Below are 23,670 nucleotides of genomic sequence, written 5' to 3' on the forward strand. Positions count from 1 at the left end.
AGTTCAAGAAACCTTTGGACAGTGCTCTCAGGCACATAGTGTGACTCTTGGGGATGGTCCTGTGCAGGGCCAATAGTTGGACTCGATGGTCCTTGTGAGTCCTTCCAACTCAGGGCATTCCGCAACTGTTACCCTGCGAAGGACGGCTGAGGGCTCTGCGGGTACGGAACACAACGGCCCCGCCGCGGGAGGCGCCGCCCCGCGGCCGCTGCCCCCCTGGCCCCTCACCCGGTGCGGCCCTCGCGCCTGCGCGGCCCCCGCGCCTGCGCGGCCCCCGCGGCGGCGCCTGCGCGCTGTGTCGCGGGGCTCGCGCCGCCGCTCAGGAGGGTTTGCGGGCGCGGGGCGGCTGCGGCGCGCGCGGGCGGCGGCACCTCCGGGCTCGCGCCTCCGCCGGCACCGGGCGCTCCCGGCTCCTCCCGCAGCGCGCGCCCAGGCAGCGCCGAGCCGCCCGGGAAGGGGCGGGCGGGCAGGCGGGTGGGCAGGTAGATAGATAGGTTAGATAGATAGAGGAGAGCCGGCTGGGTCCCGCTGCCTCCTGACCGTCATGGCCGGCTCGGAGCAGCCGCCGCCGCGGGAGGACGGGGAGACGCCGCTGCCCATCGAGGACGCGGAGCTGGCGCTGGCCGGCATCAACATGCTGCTGAACAACGGCTTCCGCGAGTCCGACCAGCTCTTCAAGAAATACAGGTCAGCCCCGGCCGCCCTTCTGCCCGCCGCTCCCCGGCCCCTTCCCCGGCGCGGCCCTCCCCTCTCCCGGCGCGCAGGGTCCCCCGCCGCGGGCAGCCTCGCCCTGCCCGGCCCCGCGGAGCGGAGACGTCGGTGCCGCCGGTCCCTGCCTCGGTCAGCGCTCTCGGGGGGAAGGGGCACGCGTGATGCGTAGAATCACAGAATGGGTCGGGTCGGAAGGGACCACAGTGGGGTCGTCTGGTCTACCATCCCTGCTCAGGCAGGGTCATCCTAGAGCAGATGGCACAGGATTGCGTCCAGGCGGTTCTTGAGCATCTGTAGTGCGGGAGACTTCATAACCTCTCTGGGCAATCTGTTCCAGTGTGCGGTCACTCTCACAATAAAGTTCCTCTTATTCACGTGGATGTTCCTGTGCATCAGTTTCTGTCCATTGCCTCTTTGCCTTTTGCTTGGCACCACCGAGAAGCACCTGGCACCATCCTCTTGGCACCCCGCCTTTATTTATACACATTATTGAGTCTCCTCTCACTCGCCTCTTCTCAAGGCTGAACAAGCCCAACTCCCCCACACTTTCCTCGTAAGAGGGATGCTCCAGTTCCCCAGTCATCCTCGTTGCCCTCTGCTGGACCCACTCCAGGAGCTCCATGTCTCTCTTGCACTGAGGAACCCAGAATTTGACACAGCACTCCAGATGTGGCCTCACAAGGGCTGAGTAGAGGGGGTAGGATCAGCTCCCTCAACCTGCTGGCAGTGCTCTTCCTAATGCGCCCCAGGATACCATTGGCCTTCTTGGCCACAAGGGCACACTGCTGGCTTGGGGGATTTGCCCCCGAGGTCCTGGCTGAGGGGCTGCAGGTCCACATTGTGGGGGTTGTATTTGGTGTGTGCAGTGGGGACTGTCTGGAGGGGTGGGGAAGGGCCGGGCAGGGGTCCCTCGGTAGCACTGGCTGCGTTTGTCTGTCGTGTCTGTGTAAGCACGCAGGTGTGCCTGGAGACGTGTCCTGGATGTGTTTCACTCTGGTGCTTGTATTTGATCTGATGCAGTTTTTGGCCCACAAAACAGCAATGGAAGGTCCCTGAGTGCTTCTGTGATTGTCTTCAGGCTGTAAGATTATGTTCATAATCTCTACATACATCATGTCTAGGTTTCTGCGTTAAGTAGGCATCTGGTATGAACAGCATTAGCACAGCTGTGTAAGTCACTCTTAAAGAAGAGATTTCCCCTACCTGTCCTGGCTTTTTTTTGTGAGGACTGATGTCTTCCACCTGAGCTTGAGCTGCTGTAATTGCGCATACATTCTAAATAATTAATATGCACTATATTGCTGTTGTCTATGTGATTAAATAAGACTTCAGTTGACTTAAAATAGAACTTCATAGTAATGGTGTACTTATGTACTTAAATCTTGTTTACAAAAAGGATGGTTGGAAGTAGAGTGCGGGGAGTAAGACAAGTGAAGGACGTTCCCCTTAATAATAATGGAATAACAACTTTATTGTGTACCTGCAATGGTCTAATATTAAATAACTCATTCAGTCTTTAGTATTGTTATGTGACACGCACAGTACTGTTGTGTAGAACTAACTGGAATGCTGCAGGTGGTAGGTAAGGTCCAATTCTGCATTCCTCACATGCATAAGCTCCAAGATCAAGTCCCACTGTTGACCCAGCACTGCCAAGACCACCACTAAACTGTGTGCCTAAGTGTCACATTTCTGTCATGTGAAGTTGCACCCTAAGAGTTACTTATTTCTTGCGTATTTCTTTCTGTTGGAGTCATCAACTGTTCAATTGCTTGTTTTTGTGTTGTGCAATTTTTTAAGATGCCGGTTAAGGAGCACTCAATGGTGTTTCCTCTCCTCCGCTTTTGGTTGTGTTGTGCCATTGCTTTCTCTCAGTAGTGTGAATCTGGAAGTAGTCTAGGAATTCTAAATATGTGATGCTTCTTACATTGTAAAGTAGTGCTAGGGAGTAAAATTGTTAAGATTCCTGTTCTCAAAATGTAGTTTAATCCTCCCTTGAAAGAGTGACTAATGATCTCTTCTGCAAACTATTCTCTTGTTTATCTAGGAGGTTTATTACTAAAGATATCTTAAATGCAGAAACTTGCCAATCTTTTTTTCCGGGCGCAGGCTTTTTTTTTTTTGATTTTATCAAGAAGTGCCTCTGAGTTCAGTGTACTTTTTGATCCTGGCCTTTAAACACCACCGGCAAGGAGGAAATAGGAATTCCTTCATAAGATGAATGGTTTGTGGATCATAAGTTGATAATTGCTGTCTTAGAGCTGGAGATTTTCATAGTCATTTAAAAACTTTGTCCCAAAATTTATAGCATGGTTCATCTTGCTGTGGACTAATAGACCTTTATTGAATTGCATGTTAACTGTATGTTGAAAATGTATTTGACATAGGAAAGAAGATGCAGCAAAGTATGCTCAACTTCCTGTAAATTTGAATTTTGGAGGCATGTACATTTTTCCCCAACAGTTTTGGGTTCTGTGCTTGTCTTGAATGTGTTCTTCCTGAAAGGACTTCAGTAATGCTATTACATATTTTTTTGCTTGCAGTCTTAATGAGTATGTTTTTGTTGGTATGTGCTTGGAATTATGAAATAGAACCCATCCTAAATGGCACTGGTAAGCCAAATGAGCAGCTATTGGGAGCTCTCCATAATTTAATATAGATATTTGTAATTTGTGGCACTAGAACTCAAAGATGTCTGATGGGATACAGCTTTTTTAACTTGATAGTTGTCTGTATTTCAAGTGATCTTTCTTATAGAAAGTCTTAATTCTAAACTACTGCTTATGCAGGTAGTTTAGCTCTGTTCCAGAAGCTTAAGAGTTATCAGATGAAAGGCAGAAGTGAAGGGAGGAAAGGAGGTCTTTTTATTTTGAAAACTGTTTAAGAGCCTACAAAACTATTTGGAAACTCAATCATTTAGCCAAGCTTCAGTTTCAGTAGCCACATCATTTAAACTACTTAAAACTGTTTCTTAGAAATGACTAGTTTTGCTTTTACTTTTTATTACTTTAATTTTTACTTAATTTGCCACTTAAAGATCTTGTGAAAAATTAGTTCAAATCAATGCTTCTGTCTTTGTGGGACAGGTGGGATCTGTTTTTCTTTCGTATTCTGCACTTTTGCATCTTCCAGAAAGCTGACTGCTGAGCCCAGAATCAGTCATGTTTGAAAACTGGTCATAATGCAGTCCCTGAGGAAACCAGGGTAGGAATTCCAACTGTGTTTCATATGTATAACCACATAAACCTTGCCTTTGAATAGCGTTGGTACTTTGAATGGGCTATAGAACCATTATTTCTGTGTTGGGCATGGGAGAGTAGTGTTTTGTCTCTCGGTGTTCAGAGGTCATATATTTCTGTATAGTATCTGAAGAAGTCAGATGAATATGTCAGTTGTGTGTCAGATACAACATGTAGTTGGAACTGCATTGACTATCACACTAAAGCAGTTAATGTTTTGTCTGGCGTAGTGTGTGACTTGTTTTTTTCTAAATTATGCTTCAAGGAAGATATCAGGATTTTGAAAAATCATCTGCAGGTAGCGTCAGAAACTGCATGTGCTTTTTCATGAATTTTATTTTTTTTAAGAAGTCCAGATCCTCCATCTATCACTGGTGATAACATTCTGAACATAAATCAAATACCAGTGGGTGTTATATTTTCATAAAGCTGCACCAGACAGCACCACTGTCTTTAATGCTGGTAGCTGTGTCAGGTCCCCATGGTGCAAACTCATATTTGAAACTGTCAGATATCAATCTTTCTATTCAGCTTGAGCAATGCTGAGACCATCATAGTTCTCATCAATTTAAACTTTGAGTACTTCTGGAAGCCACAAGAGATGTGGAGGTTAACCAGGGACACAGGCATTAGAGATGGAGCCCTCAGTCAGCCCGTGGGATGGTATTGTTTTGGTGAACCCCTCTGACATTAGCAAGAAAGCTGGAACTGGAATGTTCTTTTTCCCCTTGTAGTTTTTTGGATTCCTAAACATTTAGGAAGGAAAGAAACTGTCAAAAGACCTTTTTTTTTTTTTTTTGCTGATTCTTCCTAAAAGCATTTGCAATTCAAAAATTATTTAAAAACTTCCTCCAGCTAAGAGGAGAGAAGAGAGTGTCAAATAAAATCAGGAGTTTTAGCTAAATGTTGATTCACATCATAAATCATAGAATCATGGAATATCCTGAGTTGGAACGGACCCATGGAATGATCAAGTTCAAGTCCTGGCCCTTCACAGGACTACTCCATGAATCACACCACATGTCTGAGAGCGCTTTCCAAATGCTTCTTGAACTCTGTCAGACTTGGTGCTCTGACCACTTCCCTGGGGAGCCTGTTCCAGTGCCCAACCACCCTCTGGGTGAAAAACCTTTTCCTAATATCCAACCTGAATCTCCCCTGACACAATTTCAGGCCGTTCTCTGGGGTCCTGTCACTGGTCACCAAAGAGAAGAGATCAGTGCCTGTCCGTCCTCTTCCCCTCATGAGGAAGTTATGACTGCAATGAGGTCTCTTCTCCAGGCTGAACAGACCAAGTGACCTCAGCCTTTCCTCATACGGCTTCCCCTCTTGGCCCTTCGCCATCTTCATTGCCTTCCTTTGGATGCTCTTTAATAGCTTAATATCCTTCTTATATTGCACTGCCCAAAACTGCACACAGGACTTGTGGTGAGATTGACTAGCACAGACTAGGCAATCACATCCTTTGACCAGATGGCAACTCTCTGCCCGATGCACTCCAGGACATGGTTGGCCCTCCTGAGTGCCAGGGCATATATCATAAGATCAGGAATGTTATCTCACAAGAAATCCAACAATCTTCTGTCTCCTACCAGGGAAATGTTTGATTCTGCATGAATGACTTACATCTGAGAAGGCTTGATAAAGTTTTCAACTTCCATCTGAATGGAAAGACAAATCATACAAGATGATAAGTAAAATGTATATAATGAGGTCATTTCCAAAGAAGAAAATGAAGATGATATAGAGGAAATGTGATTCTAAGACAAAGTGTGTAAAGATTTAAAGAATGGGGCCAATATAGAAAAGCTTGCTGTACAACCTGCTAGGGTAAAGCAGAACATAGAGTAGAATCGTAAGCTGGAGCAAATGGGAAAAAAGCTTAGTATGATTACCTAAAAAAAAAATGACATTAAGGTTGACATGTTACATTATATATATTAACAGGCATACGAGCTTCAGCAACGGACCAGAAATTCCCTTGTGGATAGTTGTTTGAACCTCACATTACCAATTTAAAGTGCTGACTCTGGCTCAAAATACTTTTGACCCAAATACGAGTTGAGACAAGGTGACATTAAGCCAGCATTGATCAGTAGGTAGATTATAGCCCATGTATGGGCTGTCTAATCACTATTAAAATTCTTGCTTATGTAGCTCAGCAAAGGAACCTTAAGTGCAAGAATTAAGTGATTTAGTAGATGCTTCAGTAGCTTCTCTAAAGATAAGGACAGCAGAGCGGGAACTGACGTCAGTTGGTTGGGAGAAGGATGATAGCATCTGGATTGGCAGCGTGAGAATAAATCATGAGTGCCCTGGTAGCAGCCCTGTGTGCTTTTGTTTATTGCAGCTATAGGCAGAGGAGTAGGTGCTAGATGGATGTATAGAAAGGAGAGTTATTTACAAGGGAAGTGATCTTTAGTAGTGGTATTCTAAATGTGTAATAAATGCGTATCTCGGCAAGTTAAGATTTCATTGCTCAAGGCTAGGCAGAGTATGTTATAACAATAGCGATGCACAAAACCCAGCACCAATCTTCCAGTTATGTGGATAGATTAAAAATACTTTAAGTGTTCTGCAGTTTACATCTTCCAAGACCTGGGTGCATGGAGATAATCACATTGAGTGTGATGCTTTTGTGGTCTTCATGACAGAGACAGGTGATGTCACCGAAAGAAGTGGTGGAAAGAGTAGAGGGAGGTTGCCCCATATGGGGCAGTATCTGGCAGGTAGTAGTCCAAGGGAAGATGGAAGAAAGCTAAACTAAAATTTGAGTTTATTACTCAGAAGTCAGGTTTGGTGGAGATGGCAGAAGAGGTGTGATAGTAAGCAGATCTTATTTTAACACTGAAGAAATTAACTCTGTGAAAGATACAAATACTGTAAAGACTTTTCACTCATTTTTTGATCTACTGTTTCTAGTAAAATATTAAGTTAGAGCAAAGCAATCCCCTCTTAATTTGCAGAAGGACAAAACAAGTCAGTAAAAACTAGATGGAACAGGACTACAGAATTATTTCTATATTTCTGAATTTCTGTTTGGTTGTGTGTTTCTAGTCAAAACAGAAGTGTATGGTAGGGTTTAATTTAACAAAACAAATTTGGGCTGCTGATGAAATGTAAACTAAACCAAGATCTGACATATTCAGTTTTCAATGTGTCTTAATACCGTAATGCTTCTGTGAACTTAAATTACCTTGAGTATTTCATATACCAGTATTGGATGAGATGTATACTTATGTAGATCTGTCATGTTTGTAGTCTCACAAATAATTTTTACAACAAATTTTAGAATAATCTGTGATGGAATAATGGCCAAAGGATTTCTGTGTTGTTGCAGTAAATTCCTTACCTTTATATTTACACATATTTCTTCTTGTTTTAAAATATTTAGTTGCTGCTTCTGTATTTATCTGAGAACCTACGTGCCATTATGCTTTACTCTCCGACTTTGAAGGAAAATAATTTGTTTCAACTTGAGTGTCACTATTGGTATGATGATTGGAATTCTTAGTGGACTGTGGTTAAAGTAGCAATGCCTAGAAAAGCAGAGAGGAAATGTTGGCAGGTTAATTACATTACTCTAAATTTAAACTTGAGCTAGGCTCAAGTAGCTTTAGAAAGTAGCTTTAGAAGCTGATGTATTTGGAAGGGGAATACTGTCTTGGAAATTGCTGTAGAAAAAAAAGAAAATACTGAGGAGTAACTGAGATGTATGTTTGTTTGTTTGTTTTTATGTACTTCAGTTCTGATTTATTTTTTATGGTAAAATTGGGCTGTACTATCTCAGCATTATCAAGCCAAAGCTTAAAACTCTTGAATGTTATCATCATGTGTGAAAATGGGGCATGGCAAACACCTTTCTTCTGAAATTGAATTGCTGTCTTAAAGATATGCCATGATATGAGTCAAATTAGTCAGGGTTTACTGGGAGAAGCAATGTCTCATGTAACGCTGATTTATACACCCGAAAGAAAGTTCTACTTCAGTGCTCTGAAGTTTTTGACTTAAGTGTAGTTACATGTACCAACTGTATTGGTACATATTGATACGTAGAACCTTTTACTATGGTTTCTTTTAGTAATGGTGTTAATAGCACAATTTCTTACAATAAAGATATCTTTGAGTCCTAGTTTCCTAGCTGAGGGGCAAACGGTGTTTTACAAAATATGTCCGGAGACTGGTTCTTTTTTTTCTTTGAGCTAATTAAAAGTCTTGAGATTTTTCTTTACTTAATGGAGGCTATTGCTTTCAAAGCCATAAGGACAACTTGGGTAGTGCAGTGTCCCAGTGTTAATTTGTATTCGGTTCCATAACTCCTGCCAACGTTGATATGGCCGTTGGTTTGCTGCTAGTATTTTCCCAAGTACTGCGTCATTTTTTTGTATCTTAACTTTTTGGTATCTGTCAAAAAAGATGTAAAATCATGTCTGAAGCTGAAGGTCACTTATAAGGAGCTTGAGCCAAGGGTTATTTTTGTGGAATTATATTTTTCTCAGAAAATTATTGTCATCATTAGTCACACCTTAGTTTTTACTGGGACAGGACTGTGCCATTGCAAACTTTTTTCCTAGCTCTCAAGGAAAAGATAGCCTTAAGCTGTTGAAGAATTTATAATTCAACGTAATAGTCACAAAGACTGAGCACAGAACATGGTTGTTGTTTAAAATGGATTTTAAACACTGAAATTAACCTTACTAAATGATCTTCCATAAAGCTGCAGTTATAGTGACTACAGTGACTACTTAGGAATATGGCAGAAGTGTTCTTATTTTGTTTAGTGATGTCACAAACTCTGTGTGAGGAGCTCCTGCAGTGAAGTTTTCATGTTTTGATTGCCAAACCCCGTGGTCTCAACAGAAGCATCTCCCAGACATCGTATAATATTATGCCTCATGTTTTTTTGCTTCAGGGTCCTTTTGTGCTACAGCCCATATGTGCTGTAATGGCAATGCTTTTTATAGATCGAGTGACTGAAAGTTAAAAAGAACTGATCTGCGACAGTTATCTCCTGTATTAAAGCTACTGATAATTTCAGAATAGAACGATGTGGCTCTTGATTTTTTCACTGTTTTGCCTTTGATTGTGGGGGATGGAATTGGAAACAAACTGAGTGTCATGAATACAAGTGTGGAAGCAGTGTTGAAAGATCAGTTGAAAAGGTAAATATGTATTTGGGGAAAAAACTCAGTTGTACTCAGACAAATATACATTAAAATACTTCGGAAATTTTTAGTGCTTGAAGTAAGGACTTCAGTACATTTTCTAGTCTGTAAAGACCAGTTGGCTCTCAGCTGTAACTAGCTGCTTCATTTTTTAACATTACTTTAACATTTTTTAACTCCCCAGAACTGCTTTCTCTCTGTGTATGTTGATCTGAGGAAACTCAAAAATGAAACGTTTGGGTTATTTCTGAGCTTCCTTGAAAGTATGATGTAAATGCAACTTCATACTTAAGGACATATATGTAAAAATTTCTTGTCCTGATCTGTTTTGCAGTTTTAGATCAGTTGGGTGTTGATAATGCAGGAGGTGTGACCTTGAAATGTATGGTGAAGGTTGTGTTGAGTCTGGTGGTAAGACTGGCTGCCGAATGGGTCCCACACGCCTCATGCGTTGGGAAGGGGATTATGAGAGAGCCACATGCCCTCTGCAGCAGGAGTTCATGCTGGAAGTGCCAGCTGCAGCGAGTGTAATTTGTGTAGCTGATTGCTACTGCCCTGTGAAACACAGCTGCTGGTAGAGAACAGTCCAGGTACTGAACAGCAGAGACATTTACTGGCGGCTGTTCTTTGTTGATGTGCCAACAAAGGGGGAAGTACCCAACCTATTTTCTTTTGAAAAATAATGAAAACATATGACAGGTTATATCCAGAATTGAGCAATGTGCATCAAAAGGGAAGGTTTTTCTGCTTTGTTTATCTTCCCTGTTTTTCTTTCGTATTATTCTTGTTCATGTCCTTGCTTTTAAATATTTATGCTAAATCACAAAGTGAGAAAAGGGGGGTGGGGGTGTGTGAAACATTGCTGGCTGCTTCTGTTTAGAAAAAACGAACCAAACTCTCGTATTATATAATACAGGTTCACTACTGGAAATTTGTGTTTTAGTAATATGCTTCTTTCTCTTTGTTTTTCAAATGCCTGTGGTATTTTAAAAATTCTGTTTTAATCTAATGGTTGCAGAATAAAGTTGGGAAAAAATTAAGTGCTGTACTGTAACTATATATATATATATATATATATGTAGCATAAATGATACTTCTTAAATCCTGGAAGTTTGTGTTTTCATATAACCTGGCAGCTCACCATTGAATGGTGTGGATCCATGGTACCACTGAGATTCTGACATTTTAATTTTTAATTTTTTCAAGTGCCTTCTGTGTGACATTACTGTACTCTCATGGTCTGTGTGACTACAGTTGTACTGAAGCTTGAAAGCTGTCCCATATATATTACCAAGGTTTTGGTTGCCTATGTTTTTTTGATCTAGCTGTTGATTTCACCCTTTGGGAGTAGCCTTGCAAAGAGAATAGGTGAAGCATCTTAAAACTATTTTACGCAGTGTAGTAAGATACATATTCTAAAGTTGAATATATATAAAACCATAAGCCTTATAAGAACCTTGCATTTACTACAACTTTGTCATGTGGTAGATGCGGTTTTTTTAGATCTGGGTGGATTAGCTTAAATTCATAGAAGCGGTGGAAATGGGAATCTCTTAATACAACTGGCTGACGTTTGTCTGGTAGGACAAAGCTGTAGTGATAGATCACAAGGGAAGAGTAGAACTGGCAGATTTTTAATTTTCCGTATCTCTTTGATACAAAAAAACCCCACCAAGATTTATTTACAAACATATAAGTTAAACCTAAGAAATGCAATATTGATCTTTATGACAGGAAATATGTACAAATATACTAACTATTTTCTGTTTTCTTTACAGAAACCATAGCCCATTAATGAGTTTTGGAGCCAGTTTTGTCAGCTTTTTGGTGAGTAGATGAGAGCACAGAGTATACATCTGTTTTGGTTCATGTTTGTATGTGCATGTGTGTGTTCAGAATGCTGGATACTCTAAATTTGGTTATTTTTATGAAACTAATTTTTTTCAAATTTTTAGATTAAATGTAGCTAGAGAACAAGGCATCACATCATGTAAAGCTTGTTTACTTGTGTGGTTTAAATATAAAGTAAAGGTTCTCTGATTAAGCTTCTCAATGTATGAAATATTTATGTGTTCCATTAACAGAGGCATAATAAAACACTCTCTTAAGTGAGCAGTGACGTTATTTAATTAATTAATTGAAATAAAACTCACAAATGCCTGTTTTTCTGATAACATTTGCTACTGAAGATTTCTCCATCCATGCTGCCACATGAAAGTTGTTAATTCAATCCATTGACTTTACTTCCTTTCTGGATATATGAGAACTGAGAATATTGATTGACTAAAAAGTCATAATGAGCAATATAAGTCTGTTAAATGCTTTTTAGAAATTAGAAATGATAATACCTTATATAAAACTGAGCAAGCGTATTAGAAAATGTTTAAATCTTATTTTTTAGACTGTCCTTATTCTGACTTTACTGTTTAATCCTGTGTCTCATGAGAAATTATCCATGGTAATACTCTTTTTAAAGACAGAACTTATTACAATGTATCAGAAATACATGATTTGTAAATGAAATAAATTTGAATTCTTTCTAGTATGCAATATGGACAAATACACTGGTTAGGACATCTGCTGGGGCATATGCTTTCTTTTAAGTCACTAGAGGGGAGAAAGGAAAGAGGGACAATCTCTCAGGCTTGCTTATCTGAATTGATGTGCTGAACCAGTGTAACATCAGAGTGCAGCATCAGAGGATCTTGAATGTATCTTGCTTAGCTGCTGTTCTAAATATAGCACCAGCACTTGGTGTGTCTGTGTCATTCAGAGCTTTTGTTTAATAAAACTCCAAGAAAAGAACTTACTTGTCCTGAAATTCAGCAGTAGTTGGAGTCAGATGCGGTTTCTTTTTCTTCCTACCAATATAGGGACTGTGATTATTATTTTGAAAAATGTAATAGCTGTTTCTTGTTACTGACTTTGGAGGCCTGTTATTTATATGAATTTATTACATAAAAGCAGTACCTGCACAGATACAAATCATGCCTTACATAACAATAACTGAAAATGAATTTGTATAAATTCATCATGACAGTGCGTTCAATTTGACTGCATATGAAGCTCTGAGATGGGGGCAAGGACTTACTGAGTTCTGAGTTGATTTGTCTTGAAATGTTGATAAAGTACTCAATTCTCTAGTTTGGTGTTTCTGTGTTGAAAATATTTGTACTTATGTGTGTGTTTTACTACTTTTGTTTAAAGAAGTTTTATTCTCAAATTTTTAGGGAAACTTTTACTATCCATAACTTCTGTAGAAATAAAACTATTTGTGCTTTCTATCATTCAAATGTGTTTGGTTTTTGGTAGAATGCCATGATGACATTTGAAGAAGAGAAGATGCAACTGGCATGTGATGACTTAAAGGCTACAGAGAAACTTTGTGAAAGCGAAGAAGCTGGAGTTATAGAAACAATCAAGAATAAAATTAAAAAGAATGTAAGAACATAATTTCTAAAATATGGATTTGTCTACTGGATAAATATTTCTGAAAACTTCCTTTCTGTCCTCCTTGTATTTTGAATAAATTATTTTTGATATGTGAAGAGCAGTTGAGATTAATGATAAACTTGGAAATGAAGTGAAATATTTTGCTTGGATTTCCTAATTGTTGTAAAATACGCAGTCTCAGGTGATTCCTCTTCTAAAGCAGCAGGTTGTGTTTTGTTAGTAATTGTTTTTTAACATGTCAAATTAGCGATCTCTTAAATTATGTCAGGAAGCTTGTAGCCTGTCTAATTCAGACTAATTTTAATTCGTACATGCTCTAGTAATGTTCAAAAGTCATGACGTTGAGGCTGCAGAATGCTGTGAGCCAGGAATATTCCTAGGGAATTTTCCTTCCTTTTTTAGATTTTTCATTCTAAATAATGAAGGAAGAATGAAGCATGAAGATTGAGGACTAGTAAAAGTAATAGTATAGAAATGTGTAGTCAATGGCCTGTCTAGTGTGACATAGCAGAAAAAGAAGCCATTTCTCTTTAGTATTTAGTTCACTTGCTAAAAAGTATTGAACCTGACATACTTCACTCTCTACTCCTAAGAGGCACTATGTTTTCCCTGCCAATTGTCATATACCTCTTTCTGTGCTTTTCCTATCTAACATTTTTTAATTCCATGTCTGATGCATTTAGTAGTAATTAAATGAAATTTAAATCTGTTCTGAATATTTGTAGAACCTTAGGAAAAATAACTGCTAGTATATGTGTAAAATTTCTCTATCAAGTAGGATTTTGCATGATGACCTGTCAAAGGAATTTTAGCATAGTTTTGCACTTCAAAATGCTGAATTAGTTTAGTAGCAGTACTACCACTTGCAGTTAATTTTACCTTTTTTGATTTCTCAGATTTAGAGAAGTATTGTCTATTATCTTTGTTAATACTTTGCTCTGCTCTGTCTTTGTATATTCCAAACAGGTTGATGGACGAAAATCCACTCTATCCATGATAGATCGTCTACAAAGACAAATAATTGTAGCAGACTGTCAAGTCTACTTGGCTGTGCTCTCATTTGTAAAACAAGAGTTATCAGGTGTGCTGTGTCTTTCATGTTTAGATATATTTTTGCATGATATCCTTTTAATAAAGCGTGATCATAAAGTCGCAGTATAAGGGTAGCAATAAGGATGATTGTTTTTAAGAAGGAGCACAGTTCCAGTTGAAACATTCCAAGATGGGTACACTTGCAGAAGTATTCTTCTATCTTTGTGTAGGTAATGGTGTAGGATGAGATGGGTTGCTACAGATCGTGCTTTTTGTTTTTTTCGTACCAATGGTCGCATTCAACTGATTTTCCTTAGGCAAGTTGGAGTCCTTTGCGTGTTCTCATAGAGGCGTTGGAGGAGTTGGTGTGAAGATGGGTAGCAAAGATGGGTAGCATCTGTGTGCTTGATGCAAGATAAAAGAGGCCATTAAGTCCAGGCTGCTGACAAACTGCCAGTGAAAGCAGTTTTAAATGAAGTGTGTTGAAGATGGAACTGCTGAATCAGTTCTTATTCTGTGGCCACCAGAGTGTGTCCTTGTATGCCAAAGAGGTTAATCCTGTCGTGTTGAATATAAACTCCTTCTCTGGACTGCAGAGCCATCTCTAATGTTTTCTTGCATTCCTGCATCTCTTCCATAATCTTAAAACATGCTTAAAACATCCATGAGTTCATAGAAAATGTGGTCAAGACCGTACATAAAGTGTGAGCGCATTCTCAGGTTCTCACCAAATCAGTGAAGAGCAAGAGATGGTAAACAGACTAGATTGTTGGTGAAAACCCTGCTGATCAGCTGAAAGGAATCAGGGAAATAACATTCACATTTTTTAAAATAACACCTAAGATTTTCAAAGAAGGACGTAATGCTTTCTGTGCTGTGCAAACTTGTTTTCTTCCAAACCGTGGCGTCAGGAATGTGTTGGGCTGTAGCTAGCAGAAATTCAGGGGATATTTCTGTCTGCTGTGTGTTTAGTGCTGCAGAAAGACTTCCTTGCTATTTTTGATACAGTTCTGGGTTTTTGTTTGTGGTGGTTGTTTTTTTTCCCTCCCTCTTGAAGCTTTTTTTCTTTGGTTCAGTATGTATTCTGCAGCTGCATAATTTGGTTGGATGCTGTAATTGAGGGTGGTGTCTGTTCTTTTCTCTCGTCTGCTGCTCAGAGAACTGAAGTGGGTAGCAGAGAGAGCACTGCACAACATGCAGTACATTTGGGTAACTCTACTGAGTAAAAAAATATACCTGGAATCTTTAGTTAAAATTCCAAGCAGCTAAATGCTACTTACTGCCATTGCTGAACTGTTGGGTCCATTATTTTGGTTTTTAAAGTACGTTATCTTTCTGTTTATGTATAAACATCTTCTGTTTTTATCATATTTCTGTACAGAAACAACCACCAGATTATTGAAATGACTGTAATTAAAAAAAAAAAAAGGCAGACAAATACTTGTGATCGGTGGATGGGTGAAAATTTTCTTGTTTGTCTTCATGGAACAGTTTGACAAGAAGCATATGATGACGTGCAATCTGCTTTCTCATATGCTTAACACATTTTCTTTTCCACCCTCATGGATGTATTAGAAATAGTTTGATCATAAAGTTGGTAACACAGCAATTTACATTGGCTTCCCATGGCAATATTGAACTACCTTTTCTTGATATTTTCCACTACTGTCATGGGTCTGACTACTTTCATGCTGGGAAATCAGCGTGAAATTTTTTTGTTAAAATTTAATATACATTTTTATGTTAAAAAAGTTAGGAATTCATTGTTATAATTTGTTTGATTGTTTCATATTGGTATATCAGTAGTATGTAAATTATTTAGGGTTAATGACAGCATGCTGATGGAAGTAAAGCCTAAAAGTATACTTTTTTTCCACCTAACACATCTTTTCTGTTTCGTCCTTGCATTGAAACACGGCGGTTAGCTATTAGGAGAAACACTACTGTAGGATAAGTAAAATGTGGGGATGTTCTTATTGTTGGTGTGCTGCATTGCTGTGCATAGTTGTCTGAGCATCCATCTTGTGGTGAACCACATAACTTCTAAAGTACTCTGTGCAGGCAAAAAATGACCTAATTGCTTAAAAATGAAGTAATGTTAGTCTTGTAATGCATCTGAATCAAGGCAAGGGTTTCCATTTTTATTATAATGCTTTAATATGGATCTCAAGATAGAGGATTAATTTCTTGTAATACCTCAAGTTCATGTTGACAGAACCCATCTGTCACTACTGAGAATACAAATGTTGCAGTCTTTCTCAGTACAGTTTTTTAAGACTATCAAACTAGCCTTATCCCTTCCTCATACAACAAGAATCCAAAAAGACGTAGCCTAGTCTGTGATATTACTTTCTCTAGAAATGTTTTGGGTTTTTTTGTGATTGGAAGGATTTTTGTCAAAGGCATCAAAGGCTTGTAAGGAGTTGTTTGGTATTAATAGCATTTTTCTTTGACACACACCACCTGTTATGATCTAATTCTGGCATTAGTTATAACACTTATCTCTGCAAATTTGGTTATATTTGTTTAGAAGACTGCTGCTATAATCATGTTTTTATTTTATTTTATTTTTAGTTACTGTCTTCGTCATTGCAGTTCCTAACTCTTAGGACTCTATCACAGACATAATGCTGGTGTCTGCTTTTATGATTAATGTGTACAAGGATATTCTGTTTGTATCCTGTTTAACACTTGTCATTATCCAAGGATGTGCTTACAAGATGATTGCTGTGTAAATAGGCAAATCTTTATTTTAGATATCAGGCCTTTTTTTACCCTCCTATAAAAATTATAGTGAGACCGAGTATTCTGTCACTCTCAACTGAGAATCCTCAAGGCCATATTTTTTAGGGAAATTCAAGTACTCATATTGCATTTGAAATTGAGGAAGTTAGGCAACTGAGAAATAATTTAAAACCATAAAATTTCTGCATGCTTTACTTTTTTTCCATTTTTTTTTAGTCATAAAGGCATTATATTCATGTGAGGGGCAGGGAAATGATGATGTTGAAAATCTTACTATCTAGCCCAAAGGAAAGGCTTTTCTTGGTATTTTGCTATCGACTGTCTTTTAACAGAATTTGGGCTTAAGGGAAGAGATGTAGTCTCTCTTGAGTTTTGCTTTTCTCTGTTTGCCAGGCAGCTCTTTCATCTGTGCTGTATAGTGGAGCAAGATCCAGTGTGAAGTTCTTTGATTTCTCTCTTTCTTTCTGACAGTTGTATTGCTGTGTAGCTGACTGGAAGTGCCTTTGTGTTGCGTGTTGTAAAGTCTGTGGTTGTGAACACTTAAGTTTGTAGTGCCCAGTACGCAAGACCTCTTTGAGAGAACAGTAGCTATTACAAAATCCTTTATACAAGAAGTTAATGCAAATGGAGAGAGCATCCTAGAGTTTGTGAAATAGCATTTACCACTTAAAATGGCTTCTGAAATGTGTCCTTGAAGTAGTTTTTTTCCTTTGATTTTTAGCTTACATAAAAGGTGGGTGGATACTCCGAAAAGCCTGGAAAATTTACAATAAGTGCTATACGGACATTAACACACTTCAGGAAATATATCAGAAGAAAACAACTCAGGAATCCTTGACTTCTGATGCTGCAAATGATAATCATATTGCTGCAGAAGGTGTAACGGAGGATTCGCTAAACAGACTGAAAGGTGCTGTTAGCTTTGGATATGGACTTTTTCATCTTTGCATATCCATGGTGCCCCCAAACCTGCTCAAAATCATCAACCTGCTGGGTTTTCCTGGAGACCGCCTACAGGGGCTTTCCTCACTGATGTATGCAAGTGAAAGTAAGGACATGAAGGCCCCTTTAGCTACGTGAGTAGCTATATTGAAATGCTTTGGTAGATAACTTAGTACTAAAAGTAAGTAACTGGAGAAAAGTCAAAACCAAAAGGTCATGTTGCTTTAAAGGAAACAACAGCAGGTAAAATAAACTTGTAGTTTGTTGTTTAATGTGCCATGGTTTAGTAAATTCATCACTTACTATTGTATGAGATCTCTCTGCTGTTAATTATTTACATATATTTGGGGTTTGTGTCAATATTTTGCTGTATTCTTCAGTACCTGCAGTTCTCATGTCTAGTTACTTAAATGCCAGCAGAGTAAATAGAAGCTCCCCCGAAGTCTGTGTAGATTTACCTGAATTACATTCTCTGCTATGGAGAGTATACTATTTTGTCTGAGTCATTGATCTCATTTAGCTATTTTTCTTTACTATTAGCCCAAGATCTTTTCAATTTTTTAATCTCAGTAAAATGAGATGTTCCTTATAGTATTTTTAAAGGAGTATTTTTTGTGTATTCTTTTTCCAAGACTTCATACTGCATTCAGGTCTTTTTAAGAGGTAGGCGTAATTTAAACTACCCTCATAAATTATTATTACATTATCTACAAATTAATCCTTTTATTACTGGATCTACTGCAGGTACTATAAGATGTTACTTTTGAAACATTGACAAGCAGGAGAATTGGATTTCTGTTTGTTTTAAAAAGGTTAAGATTAAATGTTCCTGTTGATTCGTTCTTTCTCCTTTCTGGGGAAGAAAAATTATATTTTTTGGGAATGTTTCCTCCTTAAGATAGTCTTGGAAATCCTTGTGCTCTGCCCTTGTTTCCAGGAGCGATGTAGGTCATGCAGATGTCTGCCCTTCTGAAAGCAGGATGTATTTCTTTTTGACATTGATTTCAAGTGTGTCTGCTGATGTGTGTTTAGGTTTTTTGTTGATTTTTTTTTTTGTTAGTTTTGGGGTTTTTTTGGAGGGGTTTTTTTTCCTCTCTAATGAACAATTAGTTTTCAAAGTTTTCCTGTTAGTTTTTCTTTTTTCAAAATTGACGGAGTTCTAAAGGCTCAACTGCTTTGATGCAATGAGCTTGATTGTTAACCTTGCCTTTGGGTGACGTGCACTGAATTGTATGTTCAGGTGCAGTTTAGGAGTATGTTGATGTATGACAGTAGCATTGTGTTTGTTTTAAAGCCAGATTGCATAATAAAAGATTCATGTCTATCTTTGTCTTTCAGAATAATTTAAAAATTTCTCTGTGTAGAACGTAATCCTTAAATTTCTGTTTACAAGCTGTAATCGTTTTTACTCTTACATTTCTTTTAGATTGGCTCTCTTGTGGTACCACACAGTTGTTCGCCCCTTTTTTGCCCTTGACGGCAGCGATAACAAGGCAGGATTGAAAGAGGCAAAAGAAATTCTTGCAAAAAAAGAATCTGCTTATCCAAATTCTTCTCTGTTCATGTTCTTCAAGGGAAGGATACAGCGATTAGAGGTATTGCATGTTTTCATCCTTCAGACTGATTTCTCCTCCTCACCCTTTGTTATTTTATGTTTTTCTGATGTCACTGAACTAAGCAAGCTTCAGCAAAGTGTGAGATACATGCAAAGATAATCATCTCCGTCAACAATAAAAAGATAATAAGAATGGATTAAATCCTTCCTAGTTTCAAGTTCAGATGCAAAACCAGCTCTTCTGCTACATCTATCTGAATTAACATTTTGAAATTGTTTTTCAGCTACTTGATACATTTGTGGGCTGTTCTAAAAGGAAGTGCTTTTGGTCACTCAGGAGTTTCTTGAGCTATTTCAGTTTTGCTTGTGAAGCTAAAATGTTGAGTATTATCTACTGAGTACATAGCATTTATCTTCCCCTTTTTGTTTTATGCATTGTTCATATACAGCTAATTCTCTGGAGTAATTTCCCTTAAATAACTGCTTTTGATTTTGAGAGGTCAAACCAGGATGTTTTCTGTTGCTAAGGGTGAGCTCTGACCCAAGCCGAAATGTATTCACTAAGAATGTGTTTGTGAATGCTGTTGCAAAGTGCTATTCAAACACTGCAGGAGCCTTTTGGGTTTTGGCTAAATTATTCTCTAAGAATCTCTGATAATAGGAGACAAGTACTTTATACTACTCAACTCCTAGCTGCTGCTTTTATCAGACCAGAATATTTTCTGAACAGTTATATTAACCAGGAAACCTAACACAAAAGCACAAACCCAGAATGTTCAAACCCTTCATCTCAACATCATAATTACAAGAGCTCATTGAGATATTAATATTGGCGGTCATTCTTTGCTGGGGTTTGCAATTAAGTCTTTCAAATACAGCTAAATATTCTGAGAGAGGTAACGAGTAACAGAACAGAGGAGTAGGCTTCAGTGGACTATCAGATTTTGCAGGCATATTCTTGCATGGGATTTGAATGTTATTTTTCTTTTTTTGCTGTTGTTTTGAAGGCAGTGGTGCATTTTAGGAATTACATTGTCACGGGCAAGTTGTCAGTCCTGGGGAAGTATTGCTGTTGTCTGAGTAGGAAAGATTTTGTTGGCTTTTGTTCAATTGTACGCATATTTCATTCTTATGGTAAAAATCAGATTTGTCAGGAATAGCTACATAATGAAGGCAAGTGCAGTTAAAAAATGCAAGTACATTGATTACCAGGGTATGACTTGGTATTTTTAGTGTAATGAGAAATAAAACTCAACTGGTGCTTCTGACTTTCAGAGCAAGGTAGGGTGAAAACCTAAACATAAGTTGCTAATAAGCTGAGTATATCTTTCTATGTGTAAAGAAAGAGAATATGTTTGGGATGAGTGTCCCTTTCTGGAGTACCAGTGTGTTCCAGAGGAGAGTTCGTTAAATGTAATCTTACAGTATTAGTGTATGAAATGATGCAGTATGTAGATTCTGCAGTACTGATACTGAAGTTTAGGTCCAAGTGAAACTTTTTGTGCCAGAGACAGCGTGGCCATGTTAATGAAGTTAGTTAACTTAGGCACGCAGAATGCTGTGTAGCCATGACCCTTAGTCAGCAGAAAGCTTATTGGTTGCCAACAGGAATTAAAATGTCCCTTTGCTATTCGTGTGTGTGTTTGCATGAGAGCTTGTCTATTCAGCAGCCTTTTCCCCCTCTCTCATCATTGCTTTGTTCCAAGTGGTGCTGTATCAGGGAGGTTTTGCTGTGTCTGAATGTTTTGGTTAAATGTCTAGGGCTCTTCTGTAGATTCTGTTATGAATTTACATGCTTAATTTGCTTGAATGCTGTTGACATAATAGTGAAGGCTATTATGTGACTGGTGGCAATGGCAAGGAGCTGTGCTGGATTTCTGCATGATACACTTGTGGTTACATGTGTCTTGAATCTGGGCATTGGTCTTACAGCATCCATTTCATATTAGTGCGGCCTGCAGGAGCAGGGAAGTGATTGTCGCCCTGTACTCAGCACAGGTGAGGCTGCACCTTGAGTCCTGTGTCTAGTTCTGGCCTCTCACTACAAGAAAAATATTGAGGTGCTGGAGAGTGTCCAGAGAAGGGCAACAAAGCTGGTGAAGAGTCTGGAGCTCAGTTCCTGTGAAGAGTGGCTGAGGGAGCTGGGGTTGTTTAGCCTGGAGAAAAGGATGCTCAGGGAGTATTTTATCACTGTGCTGCCTGAAAGGAGGTTGTAGCCAGGTGGGAGTCAGCCACTACTTCCTAGGCAAAAAGCGACAGGATGAGAGGACACAGCTTCAAGCTGTGCCAAGGGAGGTTCAGGTTGGACATCAGAAAGAATTTTTTCACAGAAGGGGTTGTTAAGCGTTGGGACAAACTGCCCAGGGAGGTGGTGGAGTCACCATCCCTGGAGGTGCTCAAGAAACAACTGTATGTGGCACTTAGTTCTCTGGTTTAGTTGACAACGTGGTGATCAATCAGAGGTTGGACTGTATGATCTTGGAGGTCTTTTTCAACCTAAATGCTGCTGTGGTTCTGAACCAGAAGTGCTCAGATACTCATAGATTACAGACTAATATGGTGAGTTGTAATTTCCTTCTCATTTCTGAGGTGAGCAAGGAGAGCTCCTGCAAAGCCTGGGAAGTGCTTACATTGCCTTTCTCTAACACTGTTAGTGCACCAGTAAGTTTAAATTCTTTCTCTGGGCATGGGAATATTATTTCAGGTGGCTTACCAAAATTGGGAAGTCTGTGCTTTAACCTATATGCACGTAAAAGTATACCTTGAGCTGGGAGAGGGCAGAGTGAGAGGTGGTGTTCTGGATCTTACCTATTTCTGCTTTTCGGCTTGCAATTTTGCTATCCCTTTTTTTTTCTTTTTTTCCTGATCAGCAACACTATTTGAAACTATTGTTTCTCTTTGATTAGGAACAGACTCTGCATATGTATATATAAACAATAAGAAATCTTTAGGGCTGGGACAGAAAACTTGGGTTCTGGGGCTTGATCCATGGAGTTCAATGGGTATAGGTGCATGTAAAGAGTCTGAATGGAAAAGTACCAAATACTCCACCTGATGGGCAAAACACCATTCATACATTCAGGTGTATGAAAGTGTGTGGGATGTGCAGGCTTCTGAAAATGTTCACTGTGCTTAAATGTAATGCTGACAGGTACTCTTGGTTTTTTAGTTACTTTTTGTAGACATTTTTGTATCAGTGGTATCATTCTTATTTAGGAGTAAGAGGGTGTGGTATGGAAAAGTAGACTGAGGGCAAGAGTAATAATAAGCATTGAAAAGTCTTAAATGAACTTTCTGGAAGAAAGTCAGTGATGTCTAAAGTAAAGAAATTTGCAGGGCTTGTGTAATGTCAAGGTTTATTTTCAAGAATTGTGCTGGCTTTTCTGGTTACTTCTTCTAGGCTACAAAGTACAGTATCCTAGTTTTATTCTATTTTGATTTTGTGTCATGTCTAAGAAAAAATGGGTTTCTGTGTGCTAAGGAATAGAAAACAGAGGCATTGAAATGTCCATATAGTGTTCTCTGGTGTAAATTGTTGCCTTTTAGCAGGAAACTGCTTTCTGGTTTCCCCTGAATTATGAACGTGACTTCTTAAAAGCTTTACAAATTCAGAGTGCTGATTGAGAATAGAATCCTTCTGGGAGAAGGAACAGTGTCCTGAGATTTCAGAACAACTCTTTGGGGAAATGTGTGTTGGCTTGGGAAGCCGCTTGGGCCTGGTAAGCTCTGTAGATGCTTAGTTGATGGGTTGGGGTGCTTTCAGTTTTAGAGTGAAGTCAAGAAATGTAAGATTAGGGTTCTCACATTAGCTTTATTAATCTTTTTTATGGTTATGTAATTCTGTAAATTACACATTTTATGTCTTAATGGGCTTTTTTGTCTTTGTATTATGTCCAAGAGAGGCATGAGTAGTTAGTGCCTGTTGAAGGAATTAAAAGTGTGTCTATATATATTTATAAATCTCAGGAACATCAGTTTCAGGTGCAGCTAAGATGTTATATTTGCAGACTCTTGGGCCTTTATAATCCTTTCTGTTTATTCTTTGAAACAGTAAACAAATAGTAATTAATTTAAGAATTAACACTAAGAGTAAAAATTCGTATTCCAGCACATTGTCACAATCCCTAGAGATGATTGAAACTGTATTTATTAAGGAATGTCTCTGAAACATACTTAACCGAGATTGGTGCTGAAGGAAAAGTTAGACAGATGTCAAAACACTTGTGAGATGTAGACAGTTAAAAGGATAGATTATAGAAGATTGAATATTCAACCAACTGGACTCGTATTGAGTGGTTGGTGTTTCATGTACTGCCCCAGGCTGGTGTATGGCATTGCAGACAATGATTTAATTGCCGGTAGTCATTGTGTGGAATAACATGTCCTACAAATAAGTTGATTTCTGGTTTGAAATGTTTAGGATTTTAGAAGGCAAAGTATCTTCAAAGAAGGCTAAATATTTAGATTTTCTTTTTCTTTTTTCCATTTTCCTCAGAATCATTCAAAACATAGATTTACAGATAAGCTTTTGAACTTCCTAGCACAAAGATAAAGTTCTAAACTGACGTTATTTTTTTCTGTAAGATTGGGCCCATAACAGTTATTTTCTAGGAAGGCGTGTTGGGATAATGTGTAGTGGAGAGAACGTGCTGCTACGAAAGTAAACGAGGTGTACATGGCTCAGGCTTCCTGGTAATTTTGAGGGCAAATATAACTCACCTTCTGCCTTGCCTACAAGCATCTTAGTTTCATCACCACTGTATTTTCTAGGGGTACAGTGTTTATGTTGGTACAGGTGTGGATCCCTTTGCTGCCTGTTGGCTGTCTT

At 39.0% G+C, this 23,670-nt stretch overlaps 1 protein-coding gene across 2 annotated transcripts in view; it reads left to right on the forward strand.

Annotated features, from left to right (window-relative positions):
- The first annotated feature begins 350 nt into the window (after positions 1 to 350).
- Positions 351 to 23,670, forward strand: part of TTC39C (tetratricopeptide repeat domain 39C) — a 40,557-nt gene continuing 17,237 nt past the window's right edge. For both annotated transcript variants that reach the window (XM_027715876.2, XM_039382145.1), the window contains exons 1-6: positions 351 to 687; positions 10,894 to 10,942; positions 12,428 to 12,556; positions 13,535 to 13,649; positions 17,067 to 17,421; positions 18,714 to 18,882. In XM_027715876.2, coding sequence (XP_027571677.1) covers positions 545 to 687; positions 10,894 to 10,942; positions 12,428 to 12,556; positions 13,535 to 13,649; positions 17,067 to 17,421; positions 18,714 to 18,882 — 960 coding nt within the window. In that variant the 5' untranslated portion in view covers positions 351 to 544. The remainder of the gene's footprint in view (positions 688 to 10,893; positions 10,943 to 12,427; positions 12,557 to 13,534; positions 13,650 to 17,066; positions 17,422 to 18,713; positions 18,883 to 23,670) is intronic.

The sequence above is a fragment of the Pipra filicauda genome, unplaced genomic scaffold (genome assembly GCF_003945595.2).
Source record: "Pipra filicauda isolate LSUMZ 115617 unplaced genomic scaffold, ASM394559v2 scaffold259_size1095435_pilon, whole genome shotgun sequence".
Lineage (NCBI taxonomy): Eukaryota > Metazoa > Chordata > Aves > Passeriformes > Pipridae > Pipra > Pipra filicauda.